At 32.4% G+C, this 16,574-nt stretch overlaps 1 protein-coding gene across 1 annotated transcript in view; it reads right to left on the reverse strand.

The window, feature by feature from the left end:
- Nucleotides 1–16,574, reverse strand: part of LOC132734231 (intermembrane lipid transfer protein VPS13B-like) — a 50,646-nt gene that overhangs the window by 13,465 nt on the left and 20,607 nt on the right. Inside the window, 20 exon segments of the mRNA XM_060720935.1 lie at nucleotides 444–581; nucleotides 1,031–1,204; nucleotides 1,543–1,789; nucleotides 2,600–2,761; nucleotides 4,201–4,376; nucleotides 5,789–5,866; nucleotides 6,341–6,580; nucleotides 7,444–7,596; nucleotides 8,264–8,424; nucleotides 9,027–9,138; nucleotides 9,460–9,570; nucleotides 9,909–10,045; nucleotides 10,551–10,699; nucleotides 11,807–11,982; nucleotides 12,248–12,405; nucleotides 12,808–12,955; nucleotides 13,276–13,535; nucleotides 14,554–14,700; nucleotides 15,278–15,442; nucleotides 16,216–16,356. Of these exon segments, the coding sequence (XP_060576918.1) occupies nucleotides 444–581; nucleotides 1,031–1,204; nucleotides 1,543–1,789; nucleotides 2,600–2,761; nucleotides 4,201–4,376; nucleotides 5,789–5,866; nucleotides 6,341–6,580; nucleotides 7,444–7,596; nucleotides 8,264–8,424; nucleotides 9,027–9,138; nucleotides 9,460–9,570; nucleotides 9,909–10,045; nucleotides 10,551–10,699; nucleotides 11,807–11,982; nucleotides 12,248–12,405; nucleotides 12,808–12,955; nucleotides 13,276–13,535; nucleotides 14,554–14,700; nucleotides 15,278–15,442; nucleotides 16,216–16,356 (3,233 nt within the window).

The raw sequence follows: 16,574 nt of genomic DNA on the forward strand, positions 1-16,574 counted from the left end.
ACTAATTTGTGCAATCAATAGCACACTTTGTAAGATGAAGTAATGCGAATAGATAGAGTATGTCATAATCAGTATTAAAAAATTAGATCATGTTTATAACTATACTTTTACTTAGAGATTTAGAAGCATACACGATTATAACAATATGTTAGTATGTAGTAATAATTTTCAACATGTACACTGTTTAAAATGTTGTCCTCATGGGCTTTTGGCCTTCAGGATATTTTCTGAAATAAAACTTTGAAACTTTGAAACATAAACCTGTATAAACATATAATCATATAAAACATATTGGTATACATGTATATACAGAACATATTATCATACAAAAGTTGAACTATATAAATGTATAATCATTTTAACATATAATCACATAAATATATTGTCATATAAACAATCTATACATATAATTATACAAATATAATATAATTATGTTTTCAAACCTTGTCACTCCAAACAGGGACAGCAAAAACACAGGCTTGAAGCATGTATTTGGTCAGGTTTGAGATCACAAACTGTTCCCGTACTGTCACAACACGTATATGGTGCTTTATTGTTGAAGTTATTGTCAGAAAGTACACCTATTCAATAAAATAAAAGGAATTTTCCTCTTAGTTTTTAAACATCTACAAACAAAATACGATCTCAATTTTTGAGAATAAGTTATGTTTACAACATACAATATAGAACAATCTACTACTTTTGCTAATCTCACACTACCATCCAAAATTTTTGGTAGAAGTTGATTAGCTTGAATAGGTGAAAAGGGCTTTTACAAATTCGATTTATTAAACATTCCTCTCCAAACTCACTTGGATATCTTCATAAAAGAATGCTTGTATATAACAGTATACCCTGAGCTTTAAGTCCATGGTACATTATTCAAGTTTAATGAAATCTACTTTGTTTTATAACTTGTTATTGAATGAAGACATTTTTTTATATTTTTGTGTTTCTTTTTCAACAATTACAGCACTATGTCAAATAACATCCTATCGTCATAAATAAAAGTTTCTATAATTATAGTAACCTGTTTTTGGCCTTGACATTCTGTAAATATTGGCATGTTAACATATGAGTCTATATACAGTGTTTTTCCGAGATCATTTCTATAGCGCTGCTCTCCCACTTCCTCCTCAGACACAGGCACTGGCTCAGACATATCAACCACATCCCCAAACTTCACACCCACATGGAAACTACTCTGTTTAAAGAGAAAATCAAAATCATACAATAGATTTAAATCAAACAATGTAGTAAACATGCAACAATGAAAATAAAGTAGGGTAATTGATCTGAATAGACAGACTTTTATATTAGACGACATGGTATTTTCCGAAATTCTAAGTCACAAACTTTAGCATATAAATCTTTACACCTTGACTAGATGAAGCAGTTAACTACAAAAATTAACGTAATTATATCAATATTCATATAAAGGTCAGCATTACTTTTATTTTACGTTGCAGTCTTAAATGCTGATAATTTTCTTTAAGTAATAAAGATCTTTTTTTTTCTCTCATGTAAAACATATTACAATACCTCTAATTTTGGAGGACATATTGTTTGACCTTTAAGCAAATCAAAAGTCACATCCTCATTGCCCATAAACACAAGGTCAAGGTCACAAAGATTGTTGACTATAAATGAAGGTGAAACATCTACAAGAAGTGTCTGAAAGCCGGGCCACAGCTCTGATAGGTTCACATTAAGGTCTATAGTGGGCTGTTTCTGAATATCTAACTCAGGAACCGTTATACTGTATAAACCTGGTTTTGGTGAATTTTCTCTGAAAAAAAAAAAAAAAAATAGCTATCTAAAATATTCAACAGTATGATAATTAAGAGCAATGTCCAAAGCAAAAATAGTATTGAAAAAAAATAAACTGAACTACATGTACATAAACACTTTGTTATTTTGTGTTTTTAAGTACTGGTGAGGGGTAAAAACACAAGCAGTACAATCCCAGACTTGCGAGAAGCTGTGCGATAGAATCATTAAGAAACTTTTTGGTCATGTCCTCAAGTTATCAGTTATATAATCATATTTATTACATACGTAAAGCCAGAGAAAAAGAAAAATATAGAAGTTATCACTTCTTAATATAAATATAACAATGCAAGCCTATGAGTATACCACACCTGAAATTCAACCCTTCCCCTGCTGGTATTTTGCCCTCGCCCATCAATATAAAGCTAGGCCAACCTGTACATCTGTGCAGCCTGACCAGGCTCTATCAACTTCAAATTTTTACCTCGATAGACCCAAAATTAACAATAAAAAGTCATTTTATTAAATTCAGCAGATTATAGTAGACTTAGATCTGTAAGTCTTGATATACATGTATCAAAGAAAAGTTCCAACATTCTCCTTTTTTTTGGATGAGTTTTAAAGAGAAAAAAAGATGCTCTTAAAAAGTGCATGGATTTTAAGTCTTAGTGTCATGTTATAAACATTTCAATGGCACAATGGTGATTTTCCTGCTATAAGACACCACTAATGTCCCTTCTTTGCATCTTTTCTGGCACACAGACCAGAAATCTTGATGGAATCACTGACCTTTTTAATTCATATATTTGATAGCATAAAATTATCTTACTCTAAATGGACATTCTGTATATATGGCCACTCAAACCAGGAATCAGTCTTCCAGTAGTTGCTTAAGCTATCAGGGTTAAAGTCAGTAACCTGTGCTCTCTGAAGCTGATCTATAAGCCCAGTTGAAAGTGTAACACTTGTGCTGGACTTTACAGAGTTTGAACTGAAATATCAAAGAAGTTTTTTTATAAATAGTATTCCAAATAATCTTCCAAAAAATTGTATGCTCTTAGTGTCAACATTGTTAAAAAAATGTATGTCCATGGTAACAAGATGTTGTTTGATACATTTTGTTATCCTCAGTTAGATAACAATACTTATAACCCAGTGTATTGTTATTTTTTCAACAGTTCTAATGTTACAACATGAAAGAAAACAGATTCACCTCATCTTTATTTGATGTTTAGTTGCATGATTATGGCTGTGATGCACTATAACACTTAAGAATATTTTTCTTATAATTTCAGCATACTTTTATTAAATGGTGAATGGGGTATCTGTACGAATGGCCAATACTATGCTAAAACCTAACAATTGGTGCTAATACACTCTCCTGTGTAGGCTTGGGATAAAGGTATCCAGTGGTTGAGTTCATGTTATGCATGCAACATTGGATAATATTACATTTAACTGAAAGGGGATTTTTTGTGAATCGTTTTAAACTAAAATTTCCTTTTTAGGCAGCTGTAATAATGATTTATACAAAATGTTGATTGTTTTCATAAAATCATACAATCATGTACATGTATTTTTACAAATGTTACTTCTAGCATTATTTGAACAGGAAAACTATGTCTGGATCATACAATGAGAAAATCTATGTCTTGATTGAACAATGGCTGTAAATTCACTTGAATTGCAGGTTAGCCATAGTGGTTTTTTTTCTCCAATAACTTAGCTGCTTTTACTTTTGTGACATTGTGACAAAGTATGTTAACATTTGTATGAAAGCTTCATCACATTTAGTTTTTCGTTAATACATGACTATTGATTTTATGAGCAAATTCTAGCATTTCTCACTAAATCTGGCTGCTAAGTAAATGCATATTTTCTAACTTTCTACTTTAGACAAAATAATAATTCTTTCTGGAGATTGGACTCAGTTGCTAACATAGCTTTATACCTTCCAATACTTTCTCCTCTGCAGGTTGGGATTATTTTCTAACATAGCCTAACACCTTACAATGGTTTCTCACTAAAGGTTGGGTATAGTTGCTAACATAGCTTTACACTTAAAAATAATTTCTATCAGAAGATTGGGTATAGTTGCTAACAATCTAGACAAGCACAGCTTCTATTTCAGTTTTATTGAAATTTTGCAGCCATGCACTCTGAGGAAATTAAGTTGTATGCAAACTATACATGTAATAAAATGTCAACTGATATAGTGCCAAATGGCGATTTTGGTTTTGGTCTCGTCTGTGATACATTTTATTAGTTCTTACAGACTGTCTAGTATTTAGATGTACCTGACCATTTCTGCAATTCATGGTACCACTGTTGAATTCTTCTCAAACACCAAGTTTTTCACACTTTTTACACTAAATACATGTACATTCATATATAAGAAAAAACAACTTGTGTAAAATTACAGCAATTTACCTGAACTGAAATGTAAGGGCCTGATGGATATCACCACCAGGGCATTGTAACTGAAAGTCCCTGCCCCGCCCTGGGGCCTCTATCTGCTCATGAACATTAAGTTTGCTGGTGTCAATGTTAACATATAGAGGGTATGGAAGATGACTCCTTACTGTGTACAGGGGGCAAAGTATAACCTGAAAATAATTCAATCATTTAAAGAAAAGGTTCATAATGCAGATATACAGGAGTTTTTTAACAAATAAAATAAACACAAGCTGGGTTGAGCACCATAAACAATTAATAAAGTGGTAGTCTTGTGTGATTGATTTTTATATATATGAGCCGCATCACGACACAACCAACATTTTGCGTTTGCATCCAGCATGGATCCAGATCAGCCTGCGCATCCGCGCAGTCATCAGGATCCATGCTGCTCGCTTACCAACTCTATTACAAGTAGAGAAACTGATAGCGAACAGCATGGATCCTGATCAGACTGCGCGGATCCATGCTGGTCGCAAACCCACTATGTTGGTTTTTTCGTGACGCGGCTCATATATCCTTTAGGATGAATTACAATTAATTACATGTATTATCATAGAATCTTAACAATATCACTTGCATAGCTGTATTAATCAACAGCTATGGTGACCCTTGCTGCTAAATATAGGATAGGCTTATCACACACATGTTCTTATGCCAAGTACTGCAATATAATGACTTTAAAGTACTTCTGCAAAATATAATCTTTACAGTACATGTACTTCTGCTTGAAAAACCATATAAAAGATAATAATAACTATATATTAACAGCCTATCTCATTAACTCAGTAAAGAAAGAACTAGGTCAAAATACATTATAATCTTGACATTTTAGTAATATATATTTGTTTAATATTAAGATGCAGATATTAAGTCTTTAACTGTTTTCATCTACTGCTGTAGAGGTGTTGCTTTTTGTTTGGTTGGGTTTTACATCACCTAATACAGTGTAGGTCATATAATGATTTTCTGGCTTTATACTAGTGGAGGCAGACTTAAGGTACCCTTCTGTGCATTATTTCAGTCACAAACAGGCACCTGAATAGAACCACCTTAGTTCTGTATCTAGCTGGACAGCTTCCTCACATGGAAGTTTTCAAAGTCCCTTTTGAGATTGGAACCAACAGCAGTAAGAGGCAAGTGGTCTGAAATCAACTATCTTTACCACTCGGCCACGGACGCCCCTTTGTGGTGGTATATAAGGGTATTTAAGGGGTATAGGAACAATTACTTTCAGAACAATTAAAAACAGAATGAATAGGATCAAAGAGAATTTACTGTTACCCATTGTTCTCCAAGTCACACAAGTACCTCTGGGTTCGTACGGATGGACGGACAAGTGCAATGCTATATGCTCCCACTTTGTGGGGGCATAAAAACATGTCATAGCTTTTGTAAATTCCAGATACACATGTTCCAGTAAATAACAAACAAAATGATCTGTAAACAATGCTTTACAATCAGGTAGATATTTAGCAATCAGCTTCTACATGTATAAATTAGATGACACAAAAAAATGAGATATAAAAGAAGTCAATATAATTATGTTATCTAATGTACTTACATAAATTTGCTGCAGTTTTTGTATATTATGTGAAATAACTCTACACCAGATGTGGAATATTTTACTGCCAGACGTGATCTGTAAACAAAAATAATGAAAGTCAATAAATAACGATTCAATTATATCAACACAACCTTAATCTACTGCTATTTATTTTAGAATTTCATCACAACAGGACTTTAAATGTTGTTTGGCAATTATCCAGCTTTACTCTTGAGGAAAGTGCTCATGTGTTACTATATGCAATATTTCAGGCAGAAGCAGGCACCTGAGTAGAACCACCAATATTCCACAAGCTAGCTGGATAGCTTCCTCACATGAATAATATTTTCCTTCATACATGTACATATAAAAGAATCTGACAATTCATGTAAATCAGCTGTTCGTTTTAATTCTAAATCAGCTCTTTATTTCAATTTTTTAATATTTTGTCAATAATATACAGAATGTTGACCTCCAAAATGGTTGCCACTTTTGGTAAGGGAGGTCAATTTTGTAAAAAATAGAACTATATACACTGGAAAAAAAACTAGCATAAAATAGATCACTTACCTTCACCAAATTATTTTCCTTGAAGTTAGAACTGCATACATGCACTTCCTTAGACCAGGGACTATTAGTTCCCCAAGGCCTTAACTTGATTCCCAGTATTTTCTGTGGCTCTAGTATGTATGACGGAATAGTGTTTTCTGACCCAGCAACAGCATGATGTTCTGTCTCCTTGGTAACAACCTTCACCTCCATGTGCTGATACAATCTGTTAGAAACCACTACAAGGCCAGAAATTATAACCTGAAAGAAATACAACACAGAACAGCTTTACACAGAGTGAATCTGAAACAGTCCATCCATAGGTTAAGGGACTTAAATTTTTAGGTATATGGCTCATCTCTCAAGCGTAATCAACTGGACAGAGATACAAGGATACTCTAAGAACCTATTAAATGAGCAACACTGGGAGCACATTTTTTTAGATTTTTCTGAAGTTCTATCATCTTTAACTATTCAAAATTAACTTTTCAATTCTATCATCTTTAACTATGCAAAATTAACTTTTCAAGTTAGCATTAAATGATTAACCTATAATAATTATTTTGGAGAAATTTTGATGCTGATTGTTAATCATTTGTAAATGTAAGGTTTTGCTCCATTAATTCAAAGAATATTTTTGTAACCTCCCTTGTGAGGGAATGTTGATACTTATTTGAAACATATTTAAGTCTGTTTTGTTTGTTTGATTTTACAGCACACCAACACAGTTTAGGTCATATGGCGCTGAAACAGGATAAATGATTTTGGCTAACCTCTGGAATAAAAAACTTCAAAGCAACAACCCAGGTTTATCTGCTGGAGATAAGAGATACATAGACTCCCGTTATTCAAACCCATTTAATCACCTCTTGTGACCACCCAGAGATAAACGGTGGATGCAATTCTATGCCTAAATCATAAAGGCATCCACTCAGTCACAAAGGGCATGTTTGAGTCTGCTTCCTGAAACTGACCAGTATTGGTGTCATAAAAGTCTTACATAGTAGAGCTCAAACCTACAATCTCTTGGATAAGAAACAAACACCTTTTGCACTAGGTTGTAACTACCATTATAAGCAAGCTTGTTTATTTTCGTATAAGAGATATTACAATATGATACTTACTTGGTTTTGTAGGTTGGAGAGACGTTTGATAGTTATAACAAGTGTGTATTGTTGGTCAGCTGACGTGACACTGCGGACGTTGGTTCCTGGTTTGTTTAAATCAACAGCGTCACACCACTTCCATACACTACCATCCAAACATATATGCATCTCCTGTAAAATAAATTCATACATTTAATTCATTCATTGACCCTGATATAGGCTACTGAATATCTAATGTGTGCCAATAATAAATATACTAAAATCTGACCTGCTTTGTTTTGTGTGTTCAAAATCCTTTATTTGTTTTATTCATTCATTTACACATTCTTATTTGAGTTTTATGTCACATTAGTATTATTAACCATTAAATCACTAAATATCTTAAATTGTCCTGTCTATCTGTCAATCTCAACAATACCATTCATCATTTTGGGAAAATTGTCAAAAAGGAGTGAACAGCGAACAGTGCAGACCAAGATCAGATGGCACTGATTACATGCTTAGATTTAGTTGCTGCCAGCAGGCTAACGGTTACAATTATTTAGTGATTTTAAGCTAACTTAAGGCACTTACTATCCATAATAAGAAATCATTATGTTTATAATGTATCAAAAAAACCTTTATTCCGTTAGTATCCAGGTAGAAAATATAGTGATAAAAAAAGTAAATTTTATCATATATTTGTGTCAAATATGGAAAAAATTGCATAGATTGTAAATATCTATAACAGCGATCATAATTTAAGTCTATCAAAGTTTAAATTTCTTCCTCTAAACAGTGTGTTGTTTAATATTTACGAAAAGAACATTATTAGACTAATTTTAGCACAGCCACAAACCTGTTTCATTTTATGTGATCTCCAGCCATACTGGTGCATCTCTCGTGATTGTAGTACAAGGTTTTCATCTGTGCCTACCTGACCAAACCTTATAGGCTGCTGGGTGTTGTTACATATAACATAGTGGCAAAATACAATCTCATCTAGTTGACTTGGTTCATCTATAACATACAATAACACAACATATATTTAGTCCAGTTGTTATAAGTTACTTAATGGTTTTATCAAATTTAAAGATAAGCAAAGGCCTAATACTTGTAGTCTTCATCTAGTAACGAAGTATTAATGGGTTCAAGCACTTCTGGAATCAAGACTATGATTCCCAGTATGACATAAGTGCTGTTTTTTACCCTAATATAGCCAATACCTTAATAATTGAAAATGCCAGAAAATCACAATGAGCTATTAGTTTATACTAATCTATTTTAGTTTGATTGTGTAAGAAACTATAGGCTTATTGAAACAGTCTCGAATCTGTTCCTAGAACCAAAAGGTATTGAGCAATAAGTGTAAAGTTTCTTGCTCACAGAAACAACAGCTTGCCCCAAACAGGGTTTGAACCCACACGGCAAGCCATCCTTAAGATTACTAGTCCAACAAATTAACCACTTGGCCATGCTGCCACTTCTGAAATGATGGCCACTTCTGCAGTGATGTGAAAGTTTTTCTGACTTTACTTGTAGCATAGTAATATAATAATCTCTGCCTGCATTGCAGGAGTGATAGTTTATAACTTATAAAAAATATATATATATATATTTACCTTTCATAATTTGATTCCATGCTTGTAATGAACTGGCTATATTGTGTACACCACCCTGACCAACACGGACTCTGACAGGTTCACAACTTATATCTACATCTAATGTAAGTGACTGAAATACAAAATATCATGTTACACACAAGTTACATAGGGCATGTCATCTCTCTTACAAACATGAATGATGAATGGTTTATGATCAAAATTAACAATTATCATAAAGGACTGAAAAAATTAAAATTTAAAGGACTACTATATCAAAAGATCAAAGATATGCAGTCCAGAATTCCAGGACAGACTGGGAAGATGTGCAAGCTACATGTAGCTGGCAATAAACTTGTGAAGTAGACAAGTCATTATAACTGCTAGAAATTAAAGAGTTTATAATGCAGCTCATAATTATATAGAAATAAGTTTTTCACATACAAATATTTACCTTTGTTATATTGTGTAGGTTACAGTTTCCAGATATTTCGAATGGTGACACTAGTTTTTCCATGGTCAATGTCTTATACTCCAGTAGATCTACACTCAGTACACTTGAAAACTGCAAATATAAGAAAGAAATTTCACTAATAATTCCTGTATCAGTTGTTCTATCACTAAAGCATCCTCAAACTAAGAATGCATATGATAGATAGTGGTCAGAATAATTATGATTTTGCCTCAGAGGATGCACATGTATTTCTAATAACTAGCATCAGTTTTGGCAACTAAGTCTAAATATATATATATACGTATATTCACTTAATTTGTCTACTAAAAAGTATCCCCAAAACTAAATCTTACCAACAATTCTTTCTAAATTTGTTTAAAAAAATAAAATATGAATATCGAAGGAAGATTTTTAAGTTCTTTAAAAAAAATATTATACTAAATATTCACCTGAATTTGGTTCCGGGCTTGCTGACTTTGCCATTGGGTAAAAGCAATCAATGCAGCATCCAATGAAATCACAGCAAATTCTCCAGTAGGCTGGTAGCTAGAACTCATGAAGAAAGGCTTCAGCTTGCTAGGTGTTTCTGTTATATAATAAACATGCAGTATGAATTGATACTATTTTATAAATATAACCCTAATCAACCTGAATTTCTTACATAGAATTGCCCATCTCCCATTTTTTTTTTAAATTTTGTTGTTTTGATTTTGGAAGATGGAAATTGTAATGGGTTAACCAGTGTATTTTATAATCATTAACCATATTTCATCCACTTTGGTGTTTTATACATAGACAAATAATATGTTATCTATTTACCAAAATATCTGTCTTATACATTTAGACTGACACACACAAATGTATTGGGACAATACTGGACCAATTTTATCACCTGATGTGTCTCATAAATAGGCACATAATTGGCTAAATATTATCACTTTTTTCTTAAATATAAACAAATATTTTGAGCTTTTTTTAAACAAATATTTTGAGCTTTTTTTCATCACTTTGAGCGTCTTATGCATAGACCAATGACGCATAATTTGTTTGCTTTTTTTAATGTCCTGATATGATACAAAAGAATAGATTACCTGTGCCAAGACAATGTACATGGTTACTGAGATGTAACTGGACCCCCTCCATTGTGAGGCCTAACTGTGTAACTGGTATCAAGCTGGGTATAAAACATGAATCCACTTTCATCGAGGCAGCTAGTGAAGCTGGTGGGAGCATCATTTCACTGTTAATATAACAATCTATTATACAGTACATGTTTAACATTGGTACAGCAACTCCCTGTAGGAGACAAAGATTTTGTTGTTTTCTGAGAGGTGTTGTTCTTACAAGTGCTTTAAGTTATTGTGAGTTCTTCCTTTATAAAGAATTGATACTTCTGTTATAATTTTTTTTTATTTCTTTACAAAGGGTCGTTCTGCAGAGGTTAAATGTACATGTATTTAAATCAGGACATATCTAAAAGACTGTGTAAGACTGTGAAATTTTAGGATTGCAGAGTTAAGATATTACATCTGTCCTGTTGGTTTGGTTTAAACATATTTATTTAAGCTCGATTGCGAAACAATTTCTTGCAACTTATATTAATCACTTTCAAGTCCTCTTCCTGGAACCAACCAGTACTGGTGTCATATGAAGAAACATGGTCGTGACCCGAATAGGGCTCGAACCTATGATCTCTGGGTTGAGAGGCAGACACCTTAACCACTAGGCCACTGTCCTGTTTATCTATGCAGACAAAAATAAGAGGCAGATAAGCGGTTGAATAGGTATATGCTTTGAAATACTACTGTATTTCTTCAAATCTACTTTCAGCCTTTTGTTCACTTTTTGCATAATGATGAATTGTGTTTATTTAACAAATACCAATAATGAGTGGCTTCCTCTTTAAAAAAAAAAAACCAAAAAAAAAACACACACACTTTACTTTCTCCAAAAATTTATCTGCAAATATCCCACAAATAATGTCTTGTGTTGGCTACATTCTAGAGAATTTCAATAGGTTACTGCTCAACAACTGAAAGTTCGAACAAAAATTCATGTACACTCCCAGCTAAACTCATGAAAAGTTTGTTGACATTTAAAAGGCATTTTAGGATAGGTAGCAGCTTTTGTAATCAATGTGATATTTTAGCACTGAATGAAATGTATTTAGTTCTTTAAATGTACTTTTTGTTTGTTATTAAAAGGTTAATACATTCTTTCTCAATTAACCAAAATATTACAATTGAATTTTCCAAAAATGAAATGCTATGGTCTCATCCCAATTTCTAAGTAAACAGCCCTAATTTAAGCACCATTCACTCCATAATAAAGATAAAACACTTCATACTCTTCCTGGTTTTTGACAACAATTCTCCATATGAGGGCAGCTACAAGATCTTGAGCTCTGTTCTCCCTGATACTTGGTAACATCACATCTGTGACATCATTCTCTTGTAGATCTATGTCCACAAAGTCCATAAATTGTTGAACTAAACTATCCCAATACTGCAGTGTGCATCCAGCCTATACAAACAAAATCATGACAACCAATCAAAGGAAAACATACACAAATAATGTTTTTAGATTTACATTTAAGGACTCGTGTTCATTTTTCATAGTACCAGAGATGTAGATAACATGATATCTATGACTCTGATTGTACTAATTTAATAATAACATTAGCATCTTTTATTGTTTGTAAAGTTTTTTTTGTTTTTTTGCATTCTGTTGTTTTCATTAGTAAATTGTAAAACATAATTTGTGTTTTGTTCATAAATAACATGCTCACCTTGTCATAAATACCAGGAGTGTTAAATGGTACAGGTGTGGACGATAAACCAGAGATAACTCTTGGTTCACTATAGCTCCAAGTCATACTAGAGTTACCTTCCCTGTCAATATTACAAAATACAATCTCTCCTGGTCTTGGAATAACCTCCACACAATCTGAAATAAAATGGCTGTGCAATGAAAAAATTGTTAACTCCATGAAAAGAATTTTGAATGTGATAAATAAATGACAACCTTTTGAATTTTCTGTGTTTTTTTTTCTTGTATAAATAATGTTCCATTTAATATTTTAAAAAACCAAACATTTCTGGTAACTTTTGACCACCATTTACCTAGTATCACTGTTTAATGTGAGTGATAAAACTTGAGGTCATAGTTCTGTTTGTCAAAATGAGATTCTTGCCAATAAGTATTTTATGTCTAATCTAAAATGCTCTTGCTTATAAAAACAGAAAATGTGATAGATGAGGTAACTGATAGCCCCAGCCAGAAAGAAAGAACAAGATGGGCAACAATCTATTAATTTAAGTGTATAGAAGACTGGATGGGGTTAGATACCTGTGTCCATCACATATTGAAATTCTCCAGATCTTAAATCATCCCTGGATGCATGAGCAATAAAATCTGCTGTAAATGACTTGCTACCACTATAATCTCTTTTCTCCTTCTCTGTTTTTGTCTTTGCACTTGTCCCTGCTGAAAGTTCCTTGAAATAAAAATACTAAAATATTCAATATCTGACAAAATATTAAAACATTCATTTCAATTTTTGTTTGAATATATATTTCTATATAAGCCATTTTTTTCCTAGTTTGGTATTCCTGTGTTTGAGATCGTCAGAAAACAATTTAAAAAATGCCTGATATTATAAATTCTATGTCAAGATTGTCAAATATTTCTCTTTGTATGTAATATTCCTTGAACAGACCTGAGCATATACAAAATATATAAATATATGGAAACTAATGTTTACTCTTGATAAAGATAGCTAAAAATCAAGATTTGCATTGTATGGCATAAAAATACCTCATAAAATTCTACAACATGGTCCGTGAGCAGTTTCAAACAAAGTGCATGTTCCTGACCAAAGTGCACAGTAATAAGACCAGTTGCTATGGTAACCACACTCTGTGACAGGTAGTCGTGATCGTCTCTTGATATACGAGTATATGTACCGTCTACTTTCAAACAGAATGGATCAATCATGGTGAGTGACCTACTTTCATAGACAGTCTTCACTAACATGTCACGCATGTAGGATGACAGCAGTATACTGATCACTTCACCTGGAAAACATTTTACACAAACTTGAAAATGCAATTTCCTTTTTCTCATCAATATTTCTTTTTATTCTTTTAATAATATGAAACTTTTATATCCTTTGTGAAATGGTTATCAAAGAGTTCTGCAGACTGCACTTTGTCAGTTTAATACTTAGTCATGGCTTATATCTAGCCAATAGTCAAATAGCAATACAATAGTTCATAGGCTGGACTATGGTCAGTGGACCTAGTGACCAAACTTGAAAACCAGCTATAAACTTAACAAGTCAATGTATTGTTTCTCCTATCTTATACTTATTTAAGGGGTATCAACCTTTACTGTATGATGGGGAATAAGATACTATGCAAGTGGCTTGTCCTTGACTAGAAATAAGTCACTCTAACCTAGGACTCTAAGAAAGCATTTGAGAATTTCACTTACTACGTTCAATAAATTCATTAATGTGACATTATACACTTCTAAGTGTACAAGAAAAAGTGAAAATAACTTTACATTTTGCCAGAATTGTTCTTGTTTTTATATTTTTCAACCTAAAAAACCTTTGTGATTCATTGAAATTTCTGTATTGTTAAGAATTTATGGGTAACTTTCAATTGATAAACAGAGAGCAGCAGTCTTTTTATAATTTAAGTAATTTATATTGTTTCCTAAACATTTAGTATCATCAATTATTGGTAAATTGTAAATCACCAATATTATGGTATTTTTTCTAATAAATATAACTTATTCAGCTCAAGGCGACAGTGAAAAAAAGGAGCATGATGTAACACTCAATTAATACATCAAATGCAAAACAGAATTGCTATTTTTCATATACCGTTAAACTACTTAATTCCCTAAATGGGACTTCAATTTCTGGAACTTTTCTTTTTCAATATTGGAAACATCAAAATGTAAATAAAAAGTAAGTAGGGAAAGCTGGCCTTGCTCTATACTGATGGCAAAAGCTAATTGCTTATGGTTTAGCGAGGTAAAGGTTCAATGGTTACAAAAAATCATTACAAAACCAGTCTGAATTACCTTTGTCATTTTGATGTAAATCAACTTGTCCCTTAAAATCACTAAATGATGCAATAATTTCTGGTTTTTCATCACAAGGTTTGGTTTCCATGGCAACCATAACCTGCACAGTTCTTAGTTCCACACTTCTGATTCCACTTAGCAATTCTGAAAACAAGTTATGTAAATATACATGTAAGCTGGTTTTACTAAAACTTCAAATCAATATTCATTTTCAACTATATCATTAACATGCCTAGCATATACATGTATAAAATTTAAATCTTATGCATTAATAAGTAGGAATATTTAGAGTCCTTTTTCTGCTCAATTTTTATCTATGGTATAATTATGTGCCAAACTGTACATGATTTTATGAGATGTATGGACTATTTATACTTATATGATTCAAAAAACTTAGATATGTGTTATTAAGTTAAAAAAATCATGAACAATTTATGTAAACATAATATGGTGTAATGATTTCATACCAAGCATGAACTATTTATGATTTTATGCTATCTATTATCTACATGTGACAGATTTTAACTATTAATGATAATATGCATTGAACTATTTATGATTTCATGATCACTACTAAAATCTATGCAACAACATTGGTTATAACAAAACATGGTGGTATTTTGTTGATATAACATTCATGTGTCACATTTTACTATCTTGTAAATATGAGGGTGTATTTGTATTAAAAGAACTATCATATGTTTAAATAAAAATTGTATACCCATGGTACTGGCAGAATCTCTACTTGCTGGTTTAGATGATTTTGTTCTTTCGTGTGTTTTCTGTTGCCATGGTAACAATGTTTTATAAAACTCCTGGCCTTGTTTTATCTTCAGGAAAGAAACATTTAGTCTAACAGGTCTTTCAATCTTCCAGATTATTTTTCCTGAAATGTAACTTTACTTAATGTACTTTTTGTATAGCATACATGCAGACAATATCATCTTAAAAAAAATCAATCTGCAAAATTTCATATTTACAAATCCAACTTTACATGTACATTAATGTAGCCAAAAAATTGATACAATACTAAATCATATAAAAAATCTCCAGGTTCATAATGGACTGACAATAATTAAATTTGACTTTATTGTACTGAATGGGCCCCCAAGGTGGGTTGGTTAAGGTCACTTGCCTCAAATCACCTCCCCCCCCCTTGCAACCACCAGTTGACCATTAGAATCCCCTAAAGAACATTGCCTTGTATCATGTAAGAAAGCTATCCAGGTAACCAATGGAGGGTTGAAGGTTTAAGTACAGTGTGCACTCATGACTGAAATAATGCCTTAAGGGGCACCAGAGGTATTCCTGAACCAGTAAAGCTGGAAAATTGCCATTTGAACCCAACATAACAAATAGCTGTCAGTAGAACACTGTTCTTGACTATTCTTAGTGCTTGATAGTAAAACAAAAACCTTGATAATGTAGAATTTTCTCCAAGTTCAAAAAGGTTCATAATTCTGTCAAAATCCATGATAGAGTTAAAGTGTGATGCCTGAGTGATTACAATAGCTCCCATCTATTCTTCAAGTAGCCAAGCTAATAAGCAATCCATACAGAAAAAGAATCAGAACAATTAATAGCTGCAATTGATTCTTAATTTCTATCTGATTTAATATCATAGACAAGCAAACATAGAGAATGTGACAAGAATCTTACCTGGTTTACTAAGGAAGTCAACTATTGACAGAGTGAACAGACTAGCTGGTATGCCAGTAGATTGATGAGGCTGGCCAGGTCGGGTCTCTAACCAATACTCAGTGAAGTCAGAACAGTCAGGTAACAGTTTCACATCAGTCACTGTTAATGCAAACGGATTCATTACTTGTAAAACTAGCCAAGCAAATTCATAAATATATTTATTGCATAATTACATGTGTATAAAATGCTTTGTTAAAGTGACCATTATGCCCATCCAAGAGTGTACAGTGAGTAATAAGGAGAAAGTCAAAACATATTTACATTAAGCCAATATTGCTGTCAATTTTATAATTTACTTTGCATTAATGATAAGTAAC

Source organism: Ruditapes philippinarum, unplaced genomic scaffold (genome assembly GCF_026571515.1).
Source record: "Ruditapes philippinarum isolate M1 unplaced genomic scaffold, ASM2657151v2 ctg723_1_1_1_1, whole genome shotgun sequence".
Lineage (NCBI taxonomy): Eukaryota > Metazoa > Mollusca > Bivalvia > Venerida > Veneridae > Ruditapes > Ruditapes philippinarum.